This window comes from Phasianus colchicus, chromosome 31 (genome assembly GCF_987193195.1).
Source record: "Phasianus colchicus chromosome 31, bPhaCol1.hap1.1, whole genome shotgun sequence".
Lineage (NCBI taxonomy): Eukaryota > Metazoa > Chordata > Aves > Galliformes > Phasianidae > Phasianus > Phasianus colchicus.
In genome coordinates this window covers 334008-356232 of record NC_143466.1, presented here as the reverse complement: position 1 = coordinate 356232, position 22225 = coordinate 334008, and the positions used below count along the sequence as shown (strand labels likewise).

General features: G+C 43.1%; 2 protein-coding genes across 15 annotated transcripts in view; one reads left to right on the top strand and one right to left on the bottom strand.

Moving 5' to 3' along the window:
* Positions 1-22225, bottom strand: part of LOC149914094 (uncharacterized) — a 155188-nt gene that overhangs the window by 56873 nt on the left and 76090 nt on the right. The gene's annotated exons all lie outside the window — the stretch shown is intronic.
* Positions 1887-21924, top strand: LOC149914097 (annexin A4-like). Of its 9 annotated transcripts, XR_016460630.1 has the most exons (6): positions 1887-3822; positions 4072-4185; positions 4331-4421; positions 5108-5164; positions 8089-8236; positions 19173-21924. XR_016460630.1 is itself a non-coding variant. In XM_090127688.1 (5 exons), exons 2-5 carry the CDS (start codon positions 3730-3732, stop codon positions 8293-8295), a joined length of 471 nt encoding a protein of 156 aa, XP_089983814.1. In that variant the 5' UTR covers positions 1899-2633; positions 3728-3729; the 3' UTR covers positions 8296-9284. The 9 variants fall into 9 exon arrangements, 7 of the variants coding, with proteins under 7 accessions (XP_089983814.1, XP_089983815.1, XP_089983813.1 ...); XM_090127688.1 differs by lacking the exons at positions 4331-4421; positions 19173-21924 and having other exon boundaries at positions 1899-2633; positions 3728-3822; positions 8089-9284; XM_090127689.1 differs by lacking the exon at positions 4331-4421 and having other exon boundaries at positions 1901-3822.

The following is a 22225-nucleotide window of genomic DNA, read 5'->3' as shown; positions in this document are numbered from 1 at the left end:
CTCTTGGCCACCTGGGCACACCTCTGTCCCTGGAAAGGTGATGGAACAGCTTGTGCTGGATGCCATCTCCAGACAACTGGAAGAAAAGGAGGTTATCAGGAGTAATCAGCAAGGGTTCACCAGGGGGAGGGCATGCTTGACCAACCTGGTAGCCTTCTACGATGTTGTCACTGGCTGGGTGGATGTAGTGCATGTAGTCTACCTTGCTTTCAGCAAGGCGTTTGATACCGTCTCCCACAACATCCTTATGACAAAGCTGAGGAAGTGTGGACAGATGAGTGGACAGTGAGGTGGGTTGAGAACTGGCTGACTGGCAGAGCGCAGAGGGTCGTCGTTGGCGGTGCAGAGTCCGGTTGGAGACCTGTAACCAGCGGTGTTCCTCAGGGGTCGGTGCTGGGTCCGGTCTTGTTCAACATCTTCATCAATGTCCTCAATGAGGGAATAGTGCTCACCCTCAGCAAGGGTGATCTGTGAGGCCCCGTGTACTGAAAGGCAGCCACACGGTCTCCCATGAGCCTTCTGTTCTCCGGGCTCAACAAGCCCAAACCTCTCAGTCTCTCTCCAAAGGAGACATTCCCGATGCTTTGAAGCCTTTGAAGTCACGTTCCTGATGTCCAAGTTACGTGCCCATCATGTGTTAATGCTGTTGTGCCAATCGGTGGGCTCAACAGCTGCAACAAAGACACCAACGTCTTTGGGATAGGCTTATTTTACTGCCTATGACAAAATAAAACCAACAGTAATATTGGCAGCGTCTATAGCCAAAAGAGAAGCTTAGCAGTAAAGGGAATAAGCAAGGCAGTGGGCCTACTCATTGCCACGTGAGCACAGTGGTGAAGAAAGATCCACGACCAATTGCCCCAGCACTTTACCATCAGCCAGATCCGCAGTCACTGGGGAGCCCCGTTTGCAGGGAGGATCTGAAGAACCTCTCCCAGCCATGGGGAAGTTGCACAGCAATGCATCCATCCCACGAGTGAGGCGTCCAGAGCCGCTGCAAGCAGCTCCAGCCTTTCTAGCACAGAGTAAACCAATGTACGGAGCAGTCCGAGGGAACAGCCGCTGCCCTCTTTCTCCTCTTGGTTTTCGCCCCGAAGCCTGGCCAGGGCTCAAGGGGAACAAAAGGCGTCGTGCTGTCAATCTTGCTGCAGCACGGGCCTCTTTGGCAAGACTGTCTGCCCAGCCCCCCCGCGTCGGGCTTCGTCGGGTAACGAACTCAGCAGCAAAGCTGCCCTCGGCTCCTCGGGGAGAGCCCGCCGTCGTCACGGAAACGCAGCGTGACAGCACGCAGGTCCCAGCAGCCCGGCTGATGTCACCGGCGCCGTGACTTCCTCTGCCTGCCCTGGAGCCGCAGCCCGAGAGCTTTCCGGCCCCCGGCCTCCCTCTCCCTGGTCAGCGCCAGCGCCGCCAGCTTTCTTCTCGGACAGACGTGAATACAGAAAACGGCAGTCGAGTCCTCCGCCTGCGGGGCAGCGGCTCAGCACGGCGCTGCTGACCGTTCGAGCCGAGCCGAGCCGGAACCGAAGGCGGCCGCCCGACTCTGCCGGGCTCCGACGCGTCTCGATCGGCGGGGTCGGTCCCTCTCTTTCGGGGCTGCCCGGCTCGGCCAGGAGCCGCTCCCGGACACCGGGCGTCCCGCCGCTCGCAGTCAGCCGCCGGTTCTCAGCCGGCGGCGCCCCGCCGCGACGCCGACTCCGGAGGACGGCTCCGTTCTGACGCGGGACGGACGGGGCCCCGAGGCGCGGGGCGGGCGGCGGCGGGGACGCGGGGCGGCGGAGCGCCGCTTTCCCGGCACGGAATCCCGCGGCCGCCATTGGCGGAGAGCCCGCGCTCGGCCCCGCCTCTCCCGCTCTCCTATTGGTCGGCCCGCGGAACGGGGCGGGCGCTCCCGGCGGGGTCGTTTGCGCCCGCGGTCGCGCCGTCATTGCGTCATCATCGCGCGCGTCCCGCGTGGCCCCGGCCCGGCTGCCCGCGGCGCTGCCCCGCTCCGCGCGCCCGCTCCGCTTCCGGGGCCCGCGCCCCCGGATCCTTTTCCTCCGCGCGGCCTTCCAGCCGCTCTGCCCCCGGCCTGCAGAGATGCCTCGGGTCGTCGTGACCGAAGTGCGGGACCGGCGCGTGGCGGTGTTGAACGTCGTTCCGTTGGCATCAGCCGTCGGTCAGCCCGTCCAGAGCCCTGTGCGGGGCCTTCGTTTCCTCAGGCGGATAACGGGAGGATGCCGGAGCCGAGGGGCGGTGGGAGGGAGGCGGGGACGGGAGCATCCTGCCGTGCCGCCAGCAGCCCGGGGGCCGCGTGCTGTGGGTGCCGGCACGAAGCTCCGCCGTCCGTCAGCACGGGAGCTGCGGTTCTGGTGCAGCAGCAGGAGCTCAGCGCAGCGCTGCAGAGAGCGGTCCGGCGGCACGGGAAGAAGATGACGGCCTGGAGCGCGAGTGCCTCAGCAGTGTCTGCAGCCTGCGAGGAGCCGAGCCGGGCTGGGGAGAGGAAGGTGTGGGAGTCCCGGGGAGGGACGCGCGATGGCAGCGTTATTGGCAGGATCAGCTGCTTCCTCCACTGCTCCCGACGCCGAGCACTGGTTTCCTTTGAGAAGCAGCCCACTGTCACATCTGTGGGGTTCCGCAGGACACACAGGCATGGGGTAAGTTTAGGTTGGATATCAGGACAAACTTCTGTGCAGAACTTCTACAGCCGTGGGTGGGATCCCCCTGAGCTCCCCTTCTCCAGGCTGAGCAGCCCCCTCTCTCTCAGCCTCTTGTCATGGCAGAGGTGTTCCAGTCCCTTCACCATCTTGGTAGCCCTGTGTTGGACTCTTTCCAGCATGTCCAGCTGTCTCCTGTACTGGGAGCCCAGAGCTGGACGCTGTTCTCCAGCTGCAGCCTCCCCAGTGCCGAGCAGAGCAAAAGGAATGGTGCAGAATACTGGTCCTTACCTGCTACAAGAGAAGTCAGGACTAGGGCTATGATGGGAGCGCATTGCTTTATGATTGACGTGGAGAACTGCTAGGAAGAAGGCCTGGTGGGCCTGAACACAGATGCTGGGTGGTCCAGCTTTTGTTTCACTGGAAACCAGGTACTCCGTGGGCAGCAGCATGGAGATATGTTCTCCATGCAGTTGTGCCCCCGTGGCTTCTTTCTGATATGCTTGGGAAGTCCCACTAGAACAGGCTGCCGTGTGAGACAGAAGTGAGAGAGAAGCATCAGTTGTGTGGGTGGAGTTTTACTATCTCTGTGTTCACATCTTTTATGTTTGTCTTCTTTTTTTTTTTTCCAGTTCAACTCTGCGTGCGTCGGTCTGCCTTTGCTAAATCCTTTTCTTGTGGCCTTAGGCAACAATCGAGGGGGTCTCAAGTTTCAGCGCTGAGCAAGAAGCGCAGGCTCTCAGGAAGGCCATGAAGGGCTTTGCTAAGTTGATCTCCCTCCATGGTCAACTTTTATTTTTTCCCCAGCACTGCGAATGGCTGCTCTGGTGGTTTGATAGAGGGAAGCATAGCTGCTTGCACTGCTCTGCTGCACAACTGCCCTAAAAATTGTTGGAAAGTGGAAACAGAACTGCCCTTCGTGTCCCAAAATGCAGCTGCTCTGGTGGCCTGGGTCCTGGCAGCTTTGTGTGCATCGATGTAGTCCTGGAGCTGTTGAGAGCCGGCTGTGTGAGGGACTGGAGGTGGCACAAGACCAGAGGGCACTTCTGATCCTTGTGCAAGCATCCTGACTAGCTTCCATTTGTTTCTTGCAGGCATGGATGAAGATGCCATCACTGACGTCTTGACCAAACTAAATATTTCCCAGCGTCAGCAAGTTCTGATCACCTCTAAGAGCACTACTGGCAGGGTGGGTGGTCTGCAGAGATGCATGAACGTGGTTGTGTCACTTGGGCGCAAAGTGAAAAACGACCCAATCTCTACAAGAGAAAGGTCGGCAGAGACTTCACCTGACCAAGGTTGTTTTGTTCTTGTTCAGTTCAGAGCAGTTGTTGATGCAAGGAGGGTTGGAGCCTGAAGAGGAGTGCTGAACAGCTCAGTTCCTCTGTCCTCAAAGGCCGTCCCTTCTGCCAACTCCTTTCTCCTCTTTGCCTTCTAGGATTTGATTGATGACTTGAAGTCGGAGCTGAGTGGGAATTTTGAGAGGGTGATCATTGGGGTGATGACTCCCACCACCATGTATGACGTGCACGAACTAAGGAGGGCTGTGAAGGTTTGGAAATCTTCCTTTTGTATTGCTTAAGTTCTGGCCAAGGACTTACTGCTTTGTTATGCATGTCTTCTCTCTCTTAAAGAAACCTGGTTGCACGTCACAAGCAGGTGCTGGTATCTTAAGTCTTGCCTTGGTGATTCCCTAGGGAGCAGGAGCAGATGAAGGTTGCCCAATGGAAATTCTGGCTTCTCGCACCAATGGAGAGATTTGTCGCATTAATGAGAACTACAAGCTTCGTAAGGAGTGCGAAAGGCTCTCTTGTCAGTTTCCTTCTGTCTGCGCTTCTTAATTGGAGGCTGTAGCACTAATGATGATGGCTGGAGTGCTGCAGTGCTGCTGGGAGCCCTGGGCACAGTTCTGTACTTAGCTAGGTTACAGCTGGCAAATGTTGTGGGCAGCACCCAGGTGGTGGCCCTGCTCCTAACGGGTGCTGTGTGTGTGTTCTTGCTGGAATATGGCTGCTCCCTTGAGGATGGCATCGTATCTGACACATCTCCCATGTTTCGAAGGGTCCTCGTGTCCCTCGCAACGGTGAGCCAAGCTGAGGGGAGAAGGGGGTGAATGTTCAGAGCTGCGGGCACAGCTCTGCACTCAGTGGTGAGGAGCTCCAGGCTGGCTTTTTCTCACCCTGTGTGTCCCATGACCTGCTCCTCAAACCCAGCCTCTCCGGGGAGGGAACTCTGACTCTGGGTGTGCATGAGTGCTGTGGGCTCTTCTTTAAATGTCCCAGTGAAGTGGGTTGCTGCTCGTTTCAGAAGGAAGCCCAAAGTACATCTGAGCTGCATTTCATTTGTAAGCTAGTGTTCCCTTTGAAGGACTCCATTATCCATCCCCAGCAGCTTTTCATGAGTGGGGAATTCTCAGGAGTTGCTTCCAGTAGATGCTCTGGTGAACTGAGTCTTCTATCCTTGTGTCTTTGCAGGGAAACAGAGATGAAGGAATGTATGTGGATGATGCCCATGCTCAGCAAGATGCTCAGGTGCGTAGTAATGTGCTTCCCAATCTATTCTTGAGCAGGTGATGCATGGTGAAGAGAAGCCAGCCTGTGAAATGGAAATAATGCTTTTAGCCTTGTTTGCAAGTCTCTAACGAGAGGTCTCTCGACAGGCTGGCTACTTGGCAGGGGCAATGAGATTTTGGCTGTGGGTTGCCGTGCCTGGTAGGTGCTTGTTGGAAAATATCCGTGATCTAGACAAGTACGCGCCAGCAGTGCTCTAGCTGCAAGGGATTTAAGATCTCCTGTACGCCCAGTCTTCTCCATGAGCCTTACTTTGTCACCCCTAATGTCTTGAAGTGCCTGTACGAAGCGGGGGAGAAGAAGTGGGGAACAGATGAGGTGCAGTTTATGTCCATCCTCTGTACACGGAACAGGTATCACCTAGTGAGAGGTAGGACCCCTGCACAGTGTCCTGGGTTTTTCTTTCCTTCCTTGTTTGTGTGTGATGCTTTTGTAGGAGCTCTGTAGCTGTCCAGTAGATGTGAACTCTTCTGAGGCAGCAGGTGTCCTAGAGAGAGCCGCATTGCATCCATTCCATTCTGGCTGTTTTATTCCCTCCTGAGACTGAAAGGGACTTGAGAAACCGAAGTCCAACTGGCTGCAGCTCCAGCATGGAAAGCAGAGATCATGAAGTGTGACTGCCATTGGGGCAGGGGGGAGAGGAGCTAAGAAACTTGATTGGCAGCACAAAGCAGCAGGTCTTGAAAATGGTACTAGCTGTGGTAGGCCAATTCGCAAGACTGTTAGCAGTGAAAATGAATTATTTCTGTGGGGCGATCCTGATTTAGCTGAGAGTGCTGCAGGGATGAAAGAATGTTCATGCAGTATACGAGGAGCTTGTTGCAAAGCGGTCCTTTGAACCTCTGTGACTTTCTGCCATAGTTTTTGATGGTACAGAGGCATTGCTAACAAGGACATAACAGCATTAAATCTGAGATGGTAGGCAGTTATTCAATAGATTGTTTAGTTCTTGTTCGGCCTGTGCTTTTTGTTGTTGTCTGTCTGCTATTCAGCTCAGAATACAGAACTATTGTATTTCTCATAAATGCTTAGCACTCAAATATGGAAGTGCTTCACAGGCATTAATTTTTGTACCTAACAAGTTTTACTATGAAGCCACGAGTGTCTTCATCATTATTTAGCACAATAATTGCAGCAGTACAAACAACCAACCTTATAAAAAATATTACATGCATTATTTTTTTTTAGCTCATCAAGGAAAGGGTTCTGTGAATCTTTACCTACACCTAGATCTACTGTGCAGTATACAAGATGGATACTCATCTGAAATATCTAGTGCTGTATCTATATGCAAAGTGTCAACCTAAATTTTTGGCTTTACAAAATTTTGATGACTATATTTTGCAGTAGATACATTTACAGCCTAGTTGTTTCTTCATTTCTTTTTATTTCCAGTACTTGAATGTATTATAGGATTCTATGTGGGTTTATTTGTGTGGCAAAGATCACCTTTCTTTGTTTACTGCTCCAAGATACTCGTTTTATTGAAAATTACTCATGAAGACTTATGATGTTTCTCTGAAAATGCTGAAAATAACTAAATGGCAATCTTTAACATTTACCATTAGAAAACAAATGGTTTGTGCATGAGATGAAAAGACAATAAAATCTGTTATGTTAACAGATAGGTATCATTTACTTTTAAGCAGAGTACTATGAAATCTTTTACCAAGAGGTACAAAATTACAAAAGAAGCACTGAATTTACTTCAGTCATTTTTAAATTTTACTTGAGAGTCTGTCACGGAGTTATCTAGATCAACGTGTGCCCTCGACAGGGGGCAGCAAGCCCATAGGCCCCCTGTCCCAAAAACAGGACGGAAAAGGGGGAAGGGAAGGGAGATGGGAGCTGGGCCCAGAAACCAGAACAGCAGCAACAATCTAAGGAGGAAAACTTAATTTTACTAAACATGATATCGGAATGCAAGATAACACAATATAATATAATATAATTGAAATTGAGGCTAATAAATCAAATAAGAGAGAGAGAGTGTCCGAAACTAAAAGGCCTACTTTGAACTGAAGGCACACGGTTGGGGAGCAGACCCACACACTGCTAGGCAGTGAGCAAGAGAGCCAGAGAGCAAGATCCCATGACTCCCTCCCATGGCTTATCCTCCTCTCTGAACATGAAGTCCCCTGGGATGTGTAGTTCTTCCTTTCTTCTGAGAACCAGGCATCCAGAAAGTTGTCAGTCCACGGAACTGGAGTATTAACTCTTTAATTACCCGTGCTTTACATGATGTTTGGTGTGGAATACCGATAACAAAATTATAAAACCATGACAGAGTACTGTGTTTTGTACTTTTTTGACTTCCAAAGTCAAAAAAGAGCTGATTTTGCTGTGGGAGGTAACTATGGTTAGGAGAGAAACTGTGTGCTCATTTTCCAGAAGGTAGTACATAAAAAATAAAGAAAGATCTTTGTATTCCTGGAAATTTGAGAAATTGGAGGGTCTGCTGTAGGAAATAGGATATATCAGTGTTTCTGTTTACAAGACAGTGACTGCTGTTTGTAATCTGTTAGAGGATGGGTATCTTGTCACAGAACAACCCTTTTGGACATCTTTATAAATGTTTTAGTAACTGAGCAATGGATCAGTGATGCAAAATACTTTCTTATCTAGCAGCAGCTCTTATCTGAATTTACTGTATCTATTGTGGAGAAAGCACGAGGTTCCAGTGCTACAGTGTTTGTGTTGTGAGCACTACAAAACTTTTTAAAACCACTGTTCATTTGCTCAGTATCAAAGAAAACATTTTAACCAAACTTAAGTGCTAACTAGTCACTCGGAGGTCTTCACTACCTAAAATTTTCCTTCATAACAGAATCTTTACAGTGTATGAGATAGAAATAATAAAATAATTTTCTTATTCTTTCCCTTAGGCATTTCCTGGAAACACAGACTCTGATAGTGTGGTCCGACATGATTTGCAACACCCAGTCATTGCTCGCTATGTACGTATAGTTCCTTTAGATTGGAATGGAGAAGGCCAAATTGGGTTAAGAATTGAGGTCTACGGCTGCTCCTACTGTAAGTTTTTCCATTATATTCCTTTAAAAAAAAAAAATCTAAATAGAAACTGTCTTTGAATTTCAGATTAAATCTGAATCTCAAGTGCTTTTTGCTAAAATGCATGAAGATATTCCAGGATTACTAATTGTAATAACTGGAGCTTAATTTAATATTTACTGTATCCTTTATTCTGAGTTTCTAGTTAGCTCTTCTATAGGAAATACAGCATTAGAATTAGTAAGAGTGCTTTGAAATCACTACTTTTGATCTTCAAAATTGTTTTTGCAGAAGACTTGAATAGACCAGTTGAGGAAAAGATAGCATTCAGATACATTTCATGCTGGGTCTTGAGAGGGAAACAAGACATAATTCATTGCCTGATGACAAAGATAAAAATAAAACAAGTAAAAATTCAATTGAAGAAGCTCACCTTGTCTAAATATGACATGTTTTTCGGAGATTTTTCCTTTAATATTTGAGTATAACTTTAGAATCTCTTCTAAAAAAAAAAAACGAGATGAGCAATGGTGCAAGTGGTTAAGAGCACAACAGATCAAGTTTTAAGAAAAGCAAGTGTAGTTTCTAAATACCATTCCTTGAATTTGATCCTGTGGGTGCTTATGTGAAGTCCACATGCCTGCAAACTGTAAATGTCTGATGTCCTATTTCTATGCAAATTTAGTACAGTATTCTTGTAGGTGTTTTAGGGGAAATAAATACTTGAGATTTATCTTAAAAAAAAAAATAAAAAATGTTAGAACAAGTTAAGAAGCACCTATCTTGAAGACTCTTCCATTGACATCAAGTGATTTAAGACCTATTGAAACACTTTGTCATGGTAACTAGCAATTATGTTAATTAACTAGCAAAAATATCTTGTGATTTCTGTTGCTTTGACTTGGCTATGTGCTTTCACTCTACTAAAATATTTTATATGCTGTTTTAAGTGTAGCCAACACTATAACATGGTTGATTTCACATCATGATTACATTTTTTTACATTTAAGTATATCTACTATACAAATTCAAGTATATGGAGACAGAAACCAACTTTTTTTTTTTTTAATCCAACACTTTTTTAAACAACAACAAAAAAAAGAAAATATTTTTAAGTTGTAGGTTTTTTTGTTTGTTTTTTTTGTTTGTTTTTTTTTAGCCAAAAATATTTACAAGCAAAAGGTTTTAGGTTTTTGTTTTGTTTCCTTTTTTTTTTTTTTAATTAAATTGATATCTTATGCACTGTAAGCACGTTACAAGATGAATTTGGAGTCTGAAACTAAATGTGAGGAAAAGCATAGTTGGCTAACAAAATTATTTCTGTCACTGGATGAAAAGTTGTCTGCTTGAAAGACTGCATATTTCTGGAGAAAAATAAAACACATCTATCAAGGAAATAATGAATCAACTAAAAAAATACTGATAAAATTTGTCTTCACAGACAACTGAAGTAAGAAACCTAACCTTTTGTTTTCCTCGAAGAGAAGCATTGAACTGCTAGTATTATAAGTTATTTCAGTATTTTGTTAATGACATTAATAATAATGTTTTACATTTATATGTCTATAGGAACTTTTTTTTTCTTTCTCCTCCCAAACAAACAAAACAAAGAAACAAAAAAAACCTCTCCTAAAATACTGTGTAGATTTTAGAAGCAGGAATCAGGCTGTCCTTGAGTCAGTATGCTGAAACCAGTAGACAGCAGCAGCGCAGTTGAGAAGAAAAGTTCACTGTCTTATGACTTCTTGGAAAAACAGAATAATGTTTGAGAGTTCCAAACTTGTTTTCAAATGCATTATTTGGAGCAACTTATGTAAAGTTACATTGTTCCATAGATACGGAATTCAGCAGGAGCAAAGTTTTTAGCCCTATAATTAGTATTATATATTGAAGCATTGTCATTAACCAGTGAGATTTGCAGATTAATCCTGCTGTCAGTGAAGAAACTGACTGTATAGATAAGTAGCAATTTTTTAAGCCTGATTAAAACATGGGCATCTAATCCAATTTGTGAAAATTTTTTGAAACATTACCTAAAGCAAAAGGTTGCTTAATACCTTACAATCATATATTTTTCTTCAAGTTTGTAGGTTTATATTGAATGCAGTCTTTTATTTAGAGAATATTTGAGAACATATTTCAGATGTAGAACTTGCACATTTTCTCATAGTAAAGGTTTAATTGGAAAGTCATAAACTTAGTGCTTAAAAAAATATTTCATTGCACAATACAGCAATCTGGTTATTAGTCTCAGAGTATTAAGAACTCTCATTAAACCACATATTGAAATACGTGGTCATTAATTGCCATATTGATTTGTTCTTATTTTTCTTGAGTATGCTGATAAAATACACATTATTTTTTGTGTGTCAGAAATGGAAACCACATTCTTCCTTACACAGCAATGTGAATTAAAAAAAAGGTTCAACTTTAAAAGAGAATTAGAGATGACATCTATTCCCTAGAGAAGTTTGTAAAATTACAAAATATTTCCTTTCAAGGTGCTCTTATTCATTTAATTATTTGCTTGCCTTCTTGCTTTGAGATTTTTCTATGTTTGAAACTGCAGATGAGATCTGTGACGTTACTTTCTAATAGATCTCTTGGAAGTCACAAAAATAAATAAATAAATAAATAAATAAATTAAAGGCTCCCTCTACAGTAAGATTGAAAATGTTCTTTACATTTCTCTCTGTGAATAAGTGCTGATGTCAAATTTAGAAAAGATTTTAACTGTGTGGGAAGAGAAGCAAACAAAATATTTAACATTAAAAAAATATATACTGTAGTCAACGGGAGTTGTAGCTTTCATTTTAAAATCATAGAATGACTTATGTTGGAAGGGATTTTAGATATCATGTAGTTCCAATGCCCTCACATGAACATAGTTATCAACCACTAGATCAGGTTGCCCAGGGCCTGATCCAGACTGGCACTGAATGCCTCTAGGGAAAAAGCATCTGCATCTTCTCTGGGCAACCTTTTCCAGTCCTTTACCACAGTGAATAAAAAATTTCCTCCTATCATCTAACCTAAATCTCCTTTCTTTTAATTTAAAACCATTCTTGCCCGTTCTCACTAATAGACCATGAAAAAAGTTGGTTTTCTGCCAGTTCATAAACTCCTCTGAAGTATTGGAAGGTCACAATGAGGTCTCCCCAGAAAAACAATCCTCCTCTCCAGTATAAACAAGCCCAACTTCCTGAACCTCACGGGAGAGGTGCTCCAGCCCTCTGATCATCTTTGTGGCTGCCCTCTGGACTGATTCCAACAGCTCCACATCTTTATTGTCTTCAGGGCCTAAGACCTGGGCACAGTATTTCAGGTGTGACTTCACAAAAACAGAACTGAGGGGGACAACTTCTTCCTGTTACCCAGTTGGCTGCCCTTCTTTTGAGGCAGTCCAGTATACTGTTGGCCTTCCAAATTGCAAGTGCACAATGCTGGCTCACATCCAGCTCTTTATCCACTAGGACCCCCAAGTTCTACTTGACAGAGCTGCTCTCATTGAGTACTTCTCCCAGTCTGTTCACATATCTGAGATTGCTCCAACCCAAGTGGCAACACCTTACATTTTGGTTTGATGAATCTCATTTGATTTTACATGAGCCCGCTTTTCAAGCTGTTCCAGGCGATTACAGATATGTAGAGAAGCTGTGCAGAGAGAAAATTAGAAAAACCAAAGCCCAGTTAGAACTGAGCTTGGTCATTAAGATAAAAGACAACAATAAATATTTCTATAAATATATCAACAGCAAGAGGAGGGCTAGAGAGAACCTCCATGACTTGTTGGACACCGAGGGCAACATGGTGACCAAGGATCAGGATAAAGCTGAGGTATTAAGTGCTTTCTTTGCCTCAGTCTTTAATAGTAAGACTTGTTACTCCCTGGGAACACAGCCTCCTGCACTGGTAGATAGGGATGGGGAACAGAATAGGCCCTGCATAATCCATGATGAGATGGTTTTGGACTTGCTCCAGAAGCTGAATGCTCAAAAGTCCATGGAGTCAGATGGATTGCATCTAGAGTGCTGAAGGAGTTAGTGGATGTGGTTTCCAAGCCACTCTTCATCATCCTTCAGCAGTCCTGGCTAACCGGGGATGTCACAGTGGACTGGAGACTGGCAAATGTGACACCCATCTTCAAAAAGGACGGAAAGATGATCCTGGTAGCTCCAGGTCTATCAGTCTCGCCTCAGTACCAGGGAAGATTATGGAACAGATAATCTCAGGAGACATAATGGACCAATTAAAAGTCAACCAAGGGATCAGGCCTAGTAAGTATGGGTTTACAAATGGTAGATCATGTTTGGCAAACCTGATTTCATTCTATGACAAGGTGAGCCATTTAGTGGATGAAGGTAAGGCTGTCGATGTGATCTACCCGGACTTCAGTAAAGACTTTGACACTGTCCCTCACAACATTCTCATGGAGAAGGTGGCTGCCCATAGCTTGAATAGATGTATGCTCTGCTGGGTGAAACACTGGCTGGATGGCCAAGCCCAAAGAATTGTGATCAATGGAGTTGAATGTAGTTGGCGGCTGGTCATGAGCAGTGTCCCCCAGGGTTCAGTACAGGGGCCGCTTCTATTTAACATCTTTATTAACAATCTTGATGAGGGGATTGAGTGCACCCTCAGTAAGTTTGCAGTCTACACCAAATTGAGAGGGAGTGTTGATCTGCCAGAGGGGAGAAAGGTGCTACAGAAGGTCCTGGATAGACTGGATTGATGGGCCAAGGTGAACCGTGTGAGATTCAATAGTGTCAAGTGTCAGGTCCTGCATTTTGGTCACAACAACCCCAGGCAACCCTATAGGCTTGGGAAGAAGTGGCTGAAAAGTTGCCTGTCAGAAAGGGACCCTGGTATATTGATGGACAGTCAGCTGAATACGAGCCAGCAGTGTGCCCAGGTGGCCAAGAAGGCCAGTGGCATCCTGGCTTGGATCAGGAATGGTGTGGTGAGCAGGACTAGGGAAGTAATTTGGCCCCTGTACTCAGCACTGGTGAGGCCTCACCTCGAGTACTGTGTTCAGTTTTGGGCACCTCAATACAGAAAGGACATGGGGTGCGAGCAGGTCCAAAGAAGGGCTGCAAGGCTTGTGAAGGGCTTGGAAAATATGCCGTATGAGGAGCGACTGAAGGAATTGGGCTGTTTAGTCTGGGGAAAAGGAGTCTGAAGAGAGACCTTATTACTCTCTTCCAGTACCTGACAGGTGCTTACAGCAAGTGCAGGGTTGGTTTCTTCTCACTGGTGACAGGATGACGGAAAATGGTCTCAAGTTGTGCCAGAGTAAGTTTAAGCTGGATATCAGGAAAAGCTTCTTTACAGAAAGGGTTGTTAAGCACTGGAATAGGCTCCCCAGAGGCAGGGTTGAGTCACCTTTCCTGAATGTGTTTAAAAACCATTTGTTTACTGTGCTCAGAGACATTATTTAGCAGAGGGTTGTTAGAATTAGGGTAAGTTTGGTTAGGTTGTGGTTGGACTTGATGGTCTCTGAGGTCTTTTCCAACCTGAGCACTTCTATGGTCAGGCATAGTCTATCCTTGATGAAGCTGTGTTGGCATTCTTGAATCACCCCCCTCCCCTTTCTTGCACGTGCCTTAGAGTAGATTCATGGAGGTTCTGCTCTGTGATCTTCCCTGGCACAGGTAAGGCTCACTGGTCGATAGTCTCCCAGATTTTCCTTTCTCCCTTTATTAAAAATGGGAGTGATGATTCCTTTTTCCACTTGCCAGGACCTTCACCTGACAGCCATGAATATTCAGAAATGATTTAGAGTAGCTTGGCAACCACATCAGTCAGTTAGTTCAGGACTCTGAGATACATGTTGTCCAGCTCCAGAGACTTGTCCATATTTAGTGTCATAAGGCAGTGTCAGACTTGCTCTTTTCTGACAGTATAGGAGGCATTTTGCTCCCCATCCCCTTTGTAGAGTTTCAGGTACATATAATATATTTAATACACTCAAAAGAGGAGAAAGGATCTTTACATTTGCAGTGACATAATTTATCAGAAAGCAAACCATAGGAAAAATTTATCAAAAAGCAAGTCATAGGAAAGAAAGTAATGTTACAGAAGGCAAAGTATCCACTGAATTCATTAATGCAAAGCTGATGGAATATTTATATTCAAGCTCTTTTTGAGACAGAGAGTAAAGAGACATGATAGATAGATGTCTCTCGTCATGTTCCCATTTATGAATTTTTTAGACAATCAGCAAATTCAAGGCATCTGGAGCCTATGACAACTACAATATATATTGTATTTTATCACTGATTTTTGAAGTTCATAATAAGCTCCTGCAGAATCATTGCCATACGAATAGTTCCTTCAATCACAATACTGCAGCAGATTAATGCATACAAAACAAACAAACAAACAAACAAACAAACAAACAAACAACAACAAAAAAACCAGTAGCATTCCTATTGAACAGTCTTTGACAGCACTTTTTAAGATAATCTTCTGAGGACTTCTGGGTGCTGAAATCTTATGGCATGAGTGGAATGGAGTCACTGATACCTTTGCTCATGGACTAGTTCTATCTTGCTATGTCAAATGTTACTGTTAGAGTATTCTGATGTATGACTGATTTCTTTTTAAGGAAGGAGAGAAAAGAAGAAAAATAAACAAGTCAGACCTTATCATTTTATGAAGAAATGAACATTTTTTTATGGAGATTATTTACTCCTTAGATAGTACAGTGAACAAAATCTTGGTCATGTGAATATTTACAAGAGAAAAAAAAATTAGACTTGGAGATGCTGTTAAGGCTTAAGCCATAAGTATTTGAAAGGAATATTTACAATAACTGTTTTGAAAATATTGAAGTGCTAAAAATTAGAGCTTGAACAGATTTTGACAAGTTAATCCTATTTGCCTGTAGTGACTTTAAGTGAAACCATTGTTCCTCTTCACTATTAATTCCACATTCATCAGCTGTATTCATCATTAGAAAAATTTCTGTGATACTTGTAATTTCCTTTGCCATTGTCATGCTATTGCTACCAACTATTCATATCTCCATCACTCTCTCCTATGGTTGCCATATGTACTTCACAGAAACTCCATTCTCTCCAAAACTATATATTACATCAAAATATCACAGGGAATATTTAAAGTAGATAAGAAAGCCACTATTTAACTTGTGTGGAACCTAACCAATTTTCTTTTGTCCAGTGCCACTAGATAGATATACTGGACATTTTGTTTCATCAGCCTATGCTCACAAACAAACAAACCTTCACGATCAAAAAACTGATGAAGTGTCTTGATGGCCACTGGAACTCCCTATGCTGAATGAACTATATGTCCATATGTATGTAAACATATGAATACATATTTATTCTTTTACACTTTTTTTTTCCACCTAAATTGTGAAGATACTTATGTGGTCTCATAATCCATGTAAATGGTTCTTTGCCAACCTCTCATAATATTTTATTACTCATAATAATAATGTTCACTAAACTGTCTTAATGAAAAGATGGACTTCTATGACCATAGAAGTGATGGAACTGCATAAAAATATTAAATGATAGATAGGAAGAAACATTTTGAAGCATATGTTTTGTCTAATCATGTTCTCATATTTGTAGCAACTGTATTAAATCATTGTAATTAAAATTGTTTTTCATTTTGGAGAAAAAAAGAATCACAGATGTGAGAAAATTATCAGCAGTCACTGTAAACTTAGTAGCTTTGTTTGTGACAGTGAATAGAACACTTAAGAGTTATCCGAAGCATCCAACCCTCTTTTTCTCTGTTTCTCTTTAGATATTTTTATTCTGGATATTTCTACAATTTCTATGTAATTGATCTTCAGCCAGCATAGTCACAGTTCAACATCTGCAAGCATAGCTTGGTATTTACTTTTTCTGATATTACAGGTGCATGTCTCAGTACTTGTATTAAAACAATGGAGAGTGAGGGAAATGAACTGTGAAAGCATTTGAAGATCTCTTTGAAAACATGCTCTGTTTGAAAGCTTAATTCTTTTCTAATGTACTCTCTAGCATGTTTTTTTTTTTTTAATTTTATTTTTCTTATTTGTTTTCACATAGAGGGGACTTCTTATCTTGAAGATCATAAAAAGTGGTGATTTTCCTCATTTGCTCCATGGTACTCCTCAAACAGTAGAGTTTTGCAGATTTAGGATCAAAAATAACTTTTTTTTTTTTTTTTATAAGTATTTAAAGTGTGGGTTGTTTACCTACTCCCCAGGAAGAAATAGTTGTGATTGTTTCTTTGCAAGTGTTTGTTATTCTGGTATGAAAGTAAGTGAGAACAGACTTCAGCTAATTTCTTATCTCTAGTGGTTAACAGTAATAGGTATGGGTCTATTTTGGTTCTGGCTGTCCAGCACAGGGCACCCCAGACACACACAGCAGCCCAGCAGGCCCTGTCATCAACTCGGCACCTAAGAATGGTACAATTTTTAAATGAAATATTAAAATTTAACATATATTTTTCATTCTTTTAACATATATTTAGTCTGATACAAAAAATGTTTTATTTTTGTATCAACTTCTTGAAACCACAGCAAATTGAGCAGTCCATTATTTTTAAATGTCTAGCTGTAGTGAAGTTACTGGTGGATATTCTCAGGCACCACAGGTTTGTGATCTGCAACAGCAATGTGTATCCCATACAAGTACATTTGTTATGCATCAGTGGATGCATAATCAAAGTCAGATTTAAAAAAGATCTATTTTACATGCATACATATCCCACCAAAATGTTCAGTTGCATACTCAAACATTTTTCAATTACACTTGAACACTTTTTTAAATCATTCAGCATTTCCTTTAGAAGAGTATGTATTGCTAGTTCATTTTTAAAAGATTTTTTAAGGTTTTTTGATGGAATACTGTATAATCAATGAATGTACAGATGTTATAACAGAATCACTGAATGGCCAGGGTTGGAAGGGACCTCAAGGATTGTGGATCGCCAACCTCCCTGCACATGCAGGGCCACCAACCTCCCCATTTAATGCTAGACCGGGCTACCCAGGGCCTCATAAAATCTGGCCTTGAACACATTCAGAGATGGGGCATCCACAACCCCTCTAGGCAGCTGTTCCAACACCTCACCACTCTCTCTGTAAAGAACTTCCCCCTGACATCCAACTTAAATCTTCCCTCCCTCAACTTCAAACCATTTCCCCTCGTCCTGCCATTATCTACCCTTTCAAAGAGTTGACTCCCCTCCTCTTTGTAGACTCTCTTTAGGTACCGGAATGCTGCTAAGAGGTCACCCTGCAGCCTTCTTTTCTCCAGGCTGAACAAGCCCAACTCCCTTAGCCTGTCCTCACAGGGGACGTGTTCCATCCCTCTGATCATCTTTGTGGCCCTCCTTCAGAAAAATTGATTTAGAAATACTAATTTTTTTTTTATGGGACACTTGGACTTTGTTTATCTTTTAGAACGTCACAATAAATTAAATAAGATTTAAATACATTCCCTTAAAAATTTTCTTTGCTCTGAAAGTAATGCTTCCCATTTATCAAATTGTATCATCATAATCTTATATAATATAGTTTCCATTTAAATAGAATAAGTTCTAAGCTACAGAAGATTATTTTTCAATGTAGTCACCATGACTAGCTATGCATTTTTGGTGGTGATTGAAGAAGGGCTTGTATGCTGCGCGTATTGTTTAAAAAAAAAAAAAAAAAAGCCTGGAGCAGCAGATTTGATCCACTATTACTGTCACCACTGCTGAAACACACCACCTAACACACTATGCTAACACTGACCGTTAAATCTCTGTGAATGTTCATCAAGTATTGAAGAATGTCAATGGATGCTGTTTTTTCCACATGGAGGAATTCAGTTATATCTTTGTTTCATGTGCACTTCTGTGTCAGATATAATTTTCACAGACTGCCACTATGCTGCCATCATGGCAACAAAATCTAGTGGGATACTGGTGGGAACGTTCAATCTCTACTGTTATACTACTGATATCTACCTCTGATATCATGGGCCAACAAAATAAAATAGAAGGCATTGCTTTCAGAGCAGCCTTTGCATGAGAAATCTATAAATCTTTCCTTTTCACATAAGTGCTTATATAACTTCTAGATTAGAAAATTATTTTAATAAAGGAACCTCAAACTTTTAGAAGAATGTATGTAATTAGCAAGTTCTGAAAATAAATATTTTTTTTACATTATTAATTGTTTTCAGCATTTATTTTTCCGAACAGAACTTCATATTTCTGTATTGGTTGCTGGAAAAAGAATTATTGCTTAATTCCTTGCATGGTAACATCTCTATTTTTCTTTTTCAGAAACTTGAAGTAGTGGATTTTTAATTCTTTCAATATAAACATGTTCTTACTTCCTTTCTTCCTTCGTTTTCTCTCTCCTTGTTTTCTTTATTTCTCATGGTACATAGTTGCCCTTTTGGTTCTAAGTATATTGAACAACTTGAGAGAATAACTTTATAAAACTATAGCTATAAAAAAGTTCTTTGTTACCTAAAAGATCGCATCCCTGGATGTGTTTAAAAACCATTTGGATGTGCTGCTCAGATAGATGATTTAGCAGAGGCTTGTTAGGGTAGTAAGGTTAGGTCGTTGGACTCAATGATCTTGAATGTCTTTTCCAACCTGAGTGATTCTATGATTCTATTTGTTTAGCCACAGCTGGCATTTATGTAGCATGCTTTTATTTACGGATGCTCTTGCTTAGTGATGCATGTATAAGTGTGTCTGTCCCCCCATCACTTTACCCCTGTGTACATTCTCTTCAGGTAGAGAGAAAAGCGGTGATTCTGTTTCCTATGAAGACTAAATTGCAAACAATCATACAGACTGTTACTGAACTAAAGAAAACTGAGTTAGTTGTGTTGTTTTTGGTGACATCAGTGTTGCCATGGTACCAGAGGATCTCAACGCACCCCTTTTGCTTGGGTACTTCTTACATTTTTTTCTATGCCTTGTATAGGTGCAGAAAATTGTACCATTGAACTGTCCACTGGACTAATGGGGTAAGTGGGACAGCTGTCCCTTCACCGCTGCTTCATAGCTTCTCTTCTTTGACTCGTTTTCTGAGGAAAGCCTCTGAACGGAATACAACTTGCAAGCATTGGTTGTTGGTTCTTTAGGTTAGATTCAGTGAAGCTTACTTATATCTGGTTAATCTGGGGAGGATTGAAGATCCTCTGTATCTCTGTCACCTGTTCCACGTTTGAGCACCCTCACAGTGAGAGCCTTTTCATTCTACTAAGTGTCACCCTGGGTAGGGACACATTTCACTAGATGAGGTAAAAGGAGCAGTCCTTGAGAGCAGTCCTGCAGAGAAGGACCTGGGCGTCCTGATGGATGATAAACTTAACATGAGCCAGCAGTGCTCTTGCAGCTCAGAAAGCAAATGGTATACAGGGCTCCATCAGAAAAGGGGTGGTCAGCAGGGACAGGGAGGTGATTGTCCCTCTCCACTCTGCTCTTGTGGGGACCCATCTGGAGTACTGTGTCCAGATCTGGAGCCTCCAGTACAAGAAAGACAGAACTGATGGAGAGGGTCCAGAGGACGACCACAGAGATGATCATGGGACTGGAGCACCTTCCCTACCAAGATAGTCTGAGGGAGCTGGGCTTCTTCAGTCTGGAGAAAAGAAGGCTGCAGGGTGACCTCACTGCAGCCTTTCAGTACCTAAAGGGAGCCTACAAACTGGAGGGGAGTCATTTCTTTGAAAGAGTAGACAACAGCAGGACAAGGGAAAATGGGTTTAAGTTGAGAGAGGGAAGATTTAGGTTGGATGTCAGGGGGAAGTTCTTTACAGAGAGAGTGGTGAGGTGCTGGAACAGCTGCCAAGAGAGGTTGTGGATGCCCCATCCCTGGAGGTGTTCAAGGCCAGATTGGATGGGGCCCTGGGCAGCCTGGTCTAGCATTAAATGTGGAGGTTGGTGGCTGTGCACATGGCAGGGGGGTTGGAGACTCATGATCCTTGAGGTCCCTTCCAACCCTGGCCATCTGTGATTCTGCAGTTTTTCTGGGAGGCAATTAAAGTTAACGTAAATACAGTTTTGCAGCTTACTGCTGTGCTTTCTGGAAACTTTTGCCTGGGTAGCTGTGCTCATCAGAGGTCATATTTCACTGCAGTCTGGCTGACATAAGTAAGCCAGAAAGGTAGGTAGTATATATCTCAAGTGAAGCAGCAAATGACAAATTCACCAAGAAGTTTAAAAAATCGCTGCACTGCCCAATAACTCAGTGTATTCTTCTATGTTTTAAATACATGAGAAGACAATGCATTCCTGGAGCATGCCTGAAAATCAGTAAAGATGTGCAAGTTGACAACACATTCTAGCAAATCACACTGCCATGGCTTAATACAGTATTTTCCTACAAATGATCTTTACTGCTTTTTTGCTGAAGGTTATTGATCCTTCCGAGAATTTTCACCAGCTTCAGTGGGTCCAGTGCTTCATAGTATAGCTTAAAAAAAAACAAACAGGACCTTCTCCCTGCCTATCTTCAAGCTCTGTTTCTTTGTAGGAAGGTTACTGAACCTCATGTGGCCTGTAGCTTCCCATACAGTAATCTTTTTTTGCTGCAGATTTTTAAGAGTGATCCTTATTCCCCTAGCATTAAAAACAGCATCTTTCTTTCACACAGCCACTTGATTGTGTTCTTAAAATGAGATAATGACAATTTCCACTCTTGAAGATATTTGAAGCTCTGGATACTTGAAGCTCTGGATGTACTTATGGGCAACCTGCTCTAGCTGATTCTGCTTGAGCTGGGGGATGGACGAGATGACCTCTAGAAGTCCTTCCAATCTCAACAATTTTGCAAGTTTCTGAAGATGAAATTATAGCTGAGGCAAATACAGTTCTCCCAATCCCCTACCAATCCTTTCCAACAAGTTTCTAATAATAATATATTGTTGATCTTCATTTTGATTTTACTTTCATGTTATCTCACACAAAGTGGGGGGACATAGGACAGGAAGTAAAAAAGAACAACATAAAAGGAATGATGAATATTTTCACAAAATTAAATTATGTGGCCTGCCATATCTGAAGAAAAAGAAGGATATAAGTTCTTTTGAGAACTGCGGTTTAACTTGTCGCGTAGCTAAACATCACACAGCCATTCACTCTCTCCAGACTCCCCCTTTCCATCCCAGATGGAATGAGGGAGAGAATTGGGAAAAAAAAAAAAAAAAAAACAAACAGGAATTGCAGGTTGAGATAAAAACTATACACTAAGAAAGAAGAGGAAAATGGGAAGAAATGCAACTATAAATATATAAATGCATACTTTATACAGCCACAGTGCAATTACTCTCTACCTACTGACCAATCCACAGCAATAAATACAACTCCCTGCTGACCTGTGGCCTGCCAGCAATGCAAGTTCTTACCCCATACCAACCAATGCCCAGCAACCCTCAAGGGGTGTCTGTCCCATGTCCTGGCCTTCATCAATACTAGAGCACTTCTCCACCAGTCCAAGTCAATCTACATCCCCATCCCCCTTCAAACTTAGTTTACAGGTCTTTGGATGAGCCCTGCTAATTCCTGTTCCAGAACCCTTTTGCTACTGTGAAATAAACCTTTTCCATGTATTACTGTCAGGTCTGGTGTCTTATAAAACCAGCCATGATCAAAGAACTCAAAGCCCTGCCTATAGCATCAGTCTTGTAGCCAGGCATTTATGGACTGGATCCTTCTATTCCATCCCATGTCATCACCTGAAAACGAAGGGAGGGAAGAGAAAATAACTTGTGCCCCAGACCCTTTCACCAACTGTCCCAAGGCCTTGAAGACTTTCTTCATTCCCCTCAGACTATGGGATGCAGTTTCCTCCCCATCTGTGGAAGATCAGCAGAGGGTAGTAGTCATGACCTTCTGCATGTCATATTTTATAGAATAACCCTTGGCCTAATTCTGGCCACCTGTCCTGGCTCCACCCTCCCCTTGCAGTCATGCGTATAGTGGTGACTTCTTTTTCCCACTAAGTGGCCTGTCCTGGCTTGGCCATGGACATGC